Source organism: Helobdella robusta, assembly GCF_000326865.2.
Source record: "Helobdella robusta unplaced genomic scaffold HELROscaffold_1, whole genome shotgun sequence".
In the NCBI taxonomy this organism is placed as follows: domain Eukaryota; kingdom Metazoa; phylum Annelida; class Clitellata; order Rhynchobdellida; family Glossiphoniidae; genus Helobdella; species Helobdella robusta.
In genome coordinates this window covers 903,805-912,145 of record NW_008703570.1, presented here as the reverse complement: position 1 = coordinate 912,145, position 8,341 = coordinate 903,805, and the positions used below count along the sequence as shown (strand labels likewise).

The 8,341-nt window shown below is 32.2% G+C and overlaps 1 protein-coding gene across 1 annotated transcript; it reads left to right on the top strand.

Moving 5' to 3' along the window:
* Positions 1–4,236: 4,236 nt before the first annotated feature.
* Positions 4,237–4,425, top strand: HELRODRAFT_138704 (hypothetical protein; the record flags this gene model as incomplete). Its single annotated transcript, XM_009010478.1, has 1 exon — positions 4,237–4,425. A coding segment is annotated over one exon (189 nt), but the record flags the coding sequence as incomplete, so codon positions are not given.
* Positions 4,426–8,341: the final 3,916 nt, after the last annotated feature.

Sequence of the window (8,341 nt, the reverse complement as noted above, 5' to 3'; positions counted from 1 at the left end):
CTTTATTAAAATTCAAAATAAACTTATTTTCCAAATTCATGCTGCACATAAGGCCTTATTTCGATTCCGAATGAATCATCATCAGTGCAAGTTGATTTATATATAAATATAAATATTATTAAAATTCAAAATAAACTAATTTTTTGTAATATATATATATAATATATATATATATAGTCTTCCTGAATAATTTTTTAAAATTATTTCCTAAGTATTTATCAGATATATTAATTGAACCTAAACGCCCCGGTTTACGATCGTTTTCTTGTTCTCGCTTCTTCTTAACTCGTGTTAAACACACTTTTGCCAAATCTGCTTTTGCTTTTTCTGGTCCTTTTCTCTGGAACTCTCTACCTATTTCTCTGACTACTTCTCCATTACTTGCGAAGTTCAGAGCGGATCTCAAGACCCATCTGTTTTCAAAATTCATTGAGGAGCGCTGTTGAACATTACGGAAATAGCGCTTTATAAGCTAATTGATTGATTGATTGATTGAATTTATAAAATATTGTAAAAATATACATTTATATAAACATATATGTATAGGTATATATAAAGGTAAGTAATGTAGATGTTGAACAACAATGGAGCCATAACACATCTTTGCTTGGTTCCTCCGACAGTTCACCATTTTCAATCAAAGTGGCTTTCATACCTTCATGGAAGAAACGAACAATGGTAACAAAAGCTGGTGGGCAACCAATTTTCGACAAGCAGCGCCGAAGTGTTGACTTACCAACTGAACAAAAAGCCTTGGTCAGGCCAGCAAAAACTATGTACAGCCCTCGTTGCGGTTCACGACACTTTTCTTGCAGTTGTCTAGCAGTGAATATCACATCCGTTGTCTTTCGTCAGGCTCTAAATCCACATTGACTTTCCGGAAAAATTTCTAGACCATTGACAGGTTTTGTCAGACGGCCAGCAAACATTTTTAGAGCACGTTAGTTTTCATAATAATCAAATTTTACAATTTTTATAATTTATCGGAAATTTTAATTTATTTTTTAAGATCCTATTTATTTAATTCTTTTTTAATTATTTATTTAATAGACTGTCATAATATTTTCTCATTATATTTAGTTATTTGTCTGGTGTCATGAGAATCGTAACGCTCAGAGGCCATTGTCATTGACAGACCTCATCTCCCACTGGTTGCATCCATAAATAAACAAAATAACGATGTTGCATTCCCATGTAAACATCATTCACCAATAAATTTAACTTCAAAAAAATATATACTTTAAATTTCTAAGCACATACAAAATTCATTTTTTTGTCTCAAACTTAAGCTATGACAATGCACATATGATATTTTCCCAGAGAATCCAAAGCATTTTCATTACAAATCAGCAGTTTTTCATGAATTTTTTTGTGATGCTTTTGTGCACATTGCGCGTATAAAACTTGAATGAGAAAGTGTCCTGTGCAGCTATATTAAATATTTCTGTGACATCTTAGACAACTTCAAGAGCCCTCGGTTTTCTTTGAATAATACCATTGCTGCTATAACGGCTTGTTTAGAACAAATCGCTGACGCATATAATGCACAAAATTAGCAACAAAAAAAAACTACCAAAGATAGTAAGAGTGGTCAGTCCTTGACGACAACCTTGCAGAGCAACTTACAAAGCTCGACACTGAATCACGCGACTCTTATATTTTTAGGCTGTAGATTTTGCAAATTCCTTTTTAATAAAATCGACAGTATACGCCAGATGACTGCAGGCTTTGAGTTGCCAGTTATTGATTTTTGTCATTTTGATGATGAGCGAATTTTTTCGCATTTTTTGCTTTGCACTGTCGATGAAATAGAAGAGTTTGTGATGGAGTCACCAAATAAATCATGTCATCTTGATGTCATACCAACTAGAATATTTAAAAATTACATTGATCATTTTATCACATATTTAACTAATTTTTTCAATTTGTCCTTCAGCTCGGGTTGTTTCCCAGCTGCTTTGTCACGCCATTGTCACGCCACTTTTGAAAAAATGACAATTAATAAGGGGACATGAAAAATTAAGTGATTATTGGAATAAGTTGATAATATATTAAATTATAGACGTTCAGACTTACGTTTTTATCTAAGGTATTAGATGTTGCTGCTCGGCAGCTCAAACATCATTGTGTTTCAAACAATCTTATGCCGCTTGTCAATCGAGGTTCTGTCGTTTTCATTGTAAGGAGACTGCTCAGATAAATGTTACTTCGGATTTGTTTGCATCAATGGATGCAGAGCATGTTTCATTGTTGCCATTTTTAGACTTGAGCGCAGCATTTGACAGTGTCGATCATGCATTGTTGCTTTTGAAACTTCGCAGACGCATTGGTATACTGGGGGTTGCTGAGAAGTGGCTTGAGTCGTATTTGTCGGGCCGTACTCAAAAAATTATTTTAAAGATGATTTGTCACATGTTCAAACAGTGTCATTTGGTGTCCGCAAGATTATGTCCTGGGACCACAATTATTTAATCTTTATATTTCATAGTAAAAAAAAAAATACAAACTAAAATGTCATATTATTGATGACATTTTAATTTGTTGTAAGTAGTTGCGTTGCATCATTTCATGATTTGACAAATAAATTTGACTTATGATTGTCTGAAATACAAAAATATAAATGGATTGGTAGCCATAGGCTTAAATTCAACCAGAGCAAGACTGTTAATCGACACGTTTCAACAAAATTCTATGATCAATGTTGACGATTTTGATCTCTATTTTTTACAGTGCGCTGGTAATTTTGGTGTCATAATTGATCTCAATATAACCATGCAACAATCTGTCCAAAATTAAACTTGTTTTTGCTGTCAACAGTTGCGTAGTCTTAGAGTTGTAAAAAAGTAATTGAACGAATCTACAATGTAAGTTCTTAAACATACATTTATCTACTCTCGACTCAAATACTGCACAGATCTTCTTTATGGACTGTCAATCAAATCGATAAAAAAATTACTGACCATTCAAAATACAGCGTGTCCGAAACTTAAAAATTTAAAGATTCCTTTAGGTATAACTTCGTACATACTAAACGGTGGGTTTGTATGTTTGTTTGTGAACAATCATAAATGTTTTAAATTCTTTTCATCATACTGACTAATTATTCAAAAAATTTAAATATGACACAAATTAAAAATTGTCCAAATTTATCAATCAATTAACCATATTAAACTATTCAACAAAGATGAATAAAATTGTTCAGATTTATCAAACAATTAACCATATCAAACTATTCAACAAAGATGAATAAAATTTCCCATAATGTATCCCATTAATAAATTCATTAAATAAATCTGCTCCACAGAAGTCAAAAATCAGGTTTGTAAAATTTTGCTAATTGACTTGAAACCCCGTTGATTTATTAAAATATATAATTATTAGTGATTTTACAATAATTATACAAAAAATTTTCATTCGAGATAGTGCATCTGCACTGGTTAGATACGGCCAAAAATTTAGCTTAAGAAATTAATAAAACACTATTCCCAAGCAAATAATAGATGAACTGAACAGATAACCAACAATGAATGAACAAAATCAACGCAAAACTTAAAAATAATCCTGACCAATCTTATAAAAAGATTACACTAGATATCAACCAATAGAAATCGTCGGTGTAAAGTTCACAAGTGGAAAATATCACGTACGAGTGATTCCGAGAAAAATAGCGAATGTATTCAATCATGCCGCGCCAACAAACTGACCATAAATTAAACAGTGATTTTTTTACGACAGAGCGTGTAAACTTTGTTAAAATAAATCTGCCTGCTGACAATTATGGTCATTATTGAATTAGCTAATCGATATTTTTTTATACGATCCAATTTTATTGGACGAACGAGACATCAGTTTGTGGTTTCTAAATGTTAAGGAAAGTAATTAATTTTATGTATAATGTACTAAGCACTATTCGACAAAAATATTCAAATAATAGATTGTAAAACTCGAGTTATCTATATATAACGTCTGTTAAACTAATAATGAATAAAACATTCAAAATAAATCTAAGTATTTTTAATAAGTTTAATCTGTTTACCTGAAATAAAATGGAGTTTTAATTCGTCTGAATCCGAAACGTCTGTAGTCAAAATAGAAAGCAGTTTTGAGGCTGATTCATCATTCAGCTACCATCAAAGAGTTGAAGGTTTATCTCCGCTAACAAAATCATCAAGCGCTGGTGGTCCAATGAGGCAAAAACGTTTTTTGACAAACCGAAAACAATCTACCAATCGGGTTTTAAATGAAGATCAAATTCATGAGTTACGTTTGAAAGTGAACAGTCGAGAAAGAAAAAGAATGCACGATTTGAATTCAGAATTAGACGCCTTGAGAGAAGTCATACCTTACTCTCGTGGACCGTCTGAAATAAAACTTTCCAAAATATCTACACTGACTATGGCAAGAAATTATATTGTGATGTTGACCAAATCACTTGAAGAAATGAGAAAAATGTTGCCTGAACCACTTCGATCACAGTTTAATACGATTCCAACATATGACAACATCATTTCGTCAAATTTTGATTACGGATCCAATTTATTCATTCCAGCATATTCTTCTGAATTAATGCCAACTTCTTCACCTCTTTCATGTACAACATTGACAAAATCTTCACTACCAACCGAATCAACGCCAATGGTATTTGCTAACAGATGTCCAGAATATTTTATTCGACCACCTAACAATATGAATACAAATTGCATGTACCTGCCAAGGCGAACAGAAACAGCAACATCGAGAAAAAAATCATAGTTACAAGACTGGCCTCCTCAAAAAGATAATAAAACAGAAACGCACTCTGCAAAGTGCTTTTGTATTCAGTGTCTCATTAAATAAAGCCATAATGCCTTTTGAAACATTATAGCGCTTATTAATGATTCATGGTATTGATTGTAGTTTTAAACTTTATATATTAGGCATTAACATTTTTTACTAATTTAGTTTCTTTTGCAGGCTGAACATATACAATTCAATATACATTAATTTAATAAAAGTTTATAATAACAAGGCAAGTGGCCAGTTGTTGAAAAAGCTCGGAAATATATGAAATGATAGTTCGCTTTGTTTATTTTTTATTATAAAAGTACTACTACATTTTTATGTTATTCTTTGGAATCGCTTATCGTTATATTTTACAACAAATCATTTTTTTTGCATTACTTATTTAAAAAAAATTAAAAGTTTTCAACATTCGTAAGAAAATATAATATTATTGAAAGTATATTAGATCACTGAAAACCAATTTATAACAAACTATTCAAAATTTTCGAAGCTTCTTACCATAACAGCGCAAATGCAATATTTCGAATGAAATTTTTTTTGTATAATTATTGTAACATCTACCCTTGGCTGATCATCAATACGGTTTTTACCTAAAACATACAACTACAGCACTACTAACAACAAACGCAATCAACAGTTTTGACCAAAATGACCAGCCTATTGACTGCATTTGATCTTACAAAAGCGTTTTAAACCGTCAATTATCTTACACCTACTAATTAATTCATTTCTTTACTCTTCCACAATCAATTATTAGTTGTACTTCAAACTATCTACACAGACGCTCCGTTTCTACAGAATTTTGACACCATTCACCAAAAAAAAAACGTATTGTCCACAGTGTGGATTCTAAACTGGTGTACCTTAAGGTTCTGCATTGCCTTATCTTCAAGCTTGTTCAACTAATATATCTCAAAAGCTCAACCACCTCCTATCATCAAAATATTATCCTATGCAGACGACTTTATCATCTACTCTCTGGACTAGATGCCAAAATTCTTACTTAATAAATTCAACAAACCTCCCAACACCACAGCTTTTTCAATTTTTGAACATTGAAAGTTTAAAAACTGTCTAATATTACTATCATTCTCAAGTCAAAATCAACTATCAATTACTTCCGCTCAAACACAATTTACATTTGACACCATGCTCATTTTCGTAGCTCATCATAAAAATCAGCAACTGAAACAATTAAGTGTTATAACATCTCAGAAGCATTTTCTGACACATCATTCTGTCAAGATAAAAGAACAATACTTTTTACATAAAAAACTACCGGAAAAGACCAGTACTCGAATATGTATGCACAATCTGGTCCCCAATCAATTAAAAAAACCAATTTAACCCGCCTACAAGCTATAAAAAATGCTGCCCTTCGCACCAATACAGATTATCCCAATACTTCCGCCATTCAACACCTCATTCTGAAAGCCAAATGCCCAATGTTCAACAACATACAGACCTCTTCGCACCAATACAGATTATCACAATACTTTCACCATTTAACACTTCCATTCAGAAAGCCAAATGCCCAACGTTCAACAAAATACAGACCTCTTTTCCGTTCAATATTTTTTATAGCGCTACATCAACCGTGCCTATCATCTAATCAAAACTCAAACTCATCATCTTTGTAAAATGAAAGGAACACTTCATTTAAAATATTGCAACACAATAAGACAGTAATGCCTATAGATATCAACAATTCCTTCATAAAAATTTCGTTAAAACATTTGCATACAATAGTGGTTAGACTCCATTTATTCGTATCAAACATATAAAAAATCAGCAGCTGAAGCAATTAATTGTAATAACATGTCAGAAGCATTTTCTGACACATCATTCTGTCAAGACAAAGGAACACCACTTCTTACATACATAACTACCGGAAGAAACCAGTGCTCGAATATGCATGCACAATCAGGTCCCCCAATCAATTAAAAAACCAATTTAACTCGCCTACGAGCTAGAAAAATAAAATGCTTCATTCGTTCGTATCAAACAAGAGTTTTACTCAATAGATAGCCTCCTCACATATCTACAATAAATCAGTACGAATAAACACTGCCAAGATCTGTTAAAGAATCCTTACACAATTTTGGTCCGGCTATGCATCCTCCTCAAAAGTTTTTGAGGAGGGTGCATCAGCAATGCTACTCATTTCTACGAAATAAACCTTTTAAAAAATCCTGTGGAGGTTGTAAGTGGAGGTTAGAGCCTCACATGAATCAATAAGCTGGTGTCAGGCATAGGTCAAGAGCCACCTGCACAAAATCAATTAAATTTCAAAAATATTTATATAATTATTTTTTATTATTATTCTTTAAAAAATCAGGATCTGACAGACGCAGAAACAGTTACAGCATGCAAGGCAATAGTATAAAACGGTAACGAAGAAATAAATGAATAAATAAATAATGAAAAAATGTGAATTCTAAGTGTATTCACGCAAAAAAATAAACTGTTAACAATTTTTGAACGTTCAAGTCGTTACTGCTTCTGATAAACAACACATTTGTTGTATTTTATCTTGATCTTTAACAAAAATTGCATCAGCAAAATAACCGCGGCTTTAATGTGTTTATTAAAACTCTAAAACCGAAACCGCCCAGAACCGCAAGTATAAAAACTGCAACCGACGCGAATAAAACTGCAGTTACGTAATTGCACAGGGATGCAATCGTCGTCAACTTCAACATCAGCACAGTTAAACTATCTTTCAACTATAAATATCTTCGCAAAAAAATTCAAAGAATCAAATAATTTCTGGTCAACAATAACTACCTAAACATACCTATTGACAACATCATATCCAAATCTCAAAAAAAAACTAACAACCATTTCCACACCCACAACAACAATCAATCAATCAATCATTCATTCAATCAATCAATCAAACAATCAATCAATCAATCAATCAATCAATCAATCAATCAATCAATCAATCAAACAAATAAACAATCAATCAAACAAACAATCAATCAATCAATCAATCAAATAGTTTGTAAAGTGCTATTTCCGCGATGTTCAACAGCGCTCCTCAATGAATTTTGAAAAAAGTTGGGTTTTGAGGTCCGCTTTGAACTTCGTAAGTGATGGAGAAGTAGTCAGAGAAGTAAGTAGAGAGTTTTAGAGAAAAGGGCCAAAAAAGCAAAAGCAGATTTGGCAAAGGAGTGTTTAACACGAGTTAAGAAAAAGCGAGAAGAAGAAGACGATCGTAAACCGGGGCGTTTAGGTTCAATTAATATATCTGATAAATACTTAGGAAATAATTTAGATTGAGACATATGCATGAACGTGAAAATTTTAAAAATTATTCTATATTTTATAGGTAGCCAGTGCAAGAGAACAAGATATGGAGATATATGAGAAAAGAAAGGGGCACGAGCAACTAGACGTGCAGAAGAATTAAAAGCTTTGCTTAAGGATAGATTTTAGATTCAAGAAGACCATAGTAGAGCGAGTTACAATAATCAATCCTAGATAAGACTAACGAAGTAACAAGAAGGAGAAGAGTAGGATCATCAAGAAAAGGCAAACGTTTTTTTATTCTACG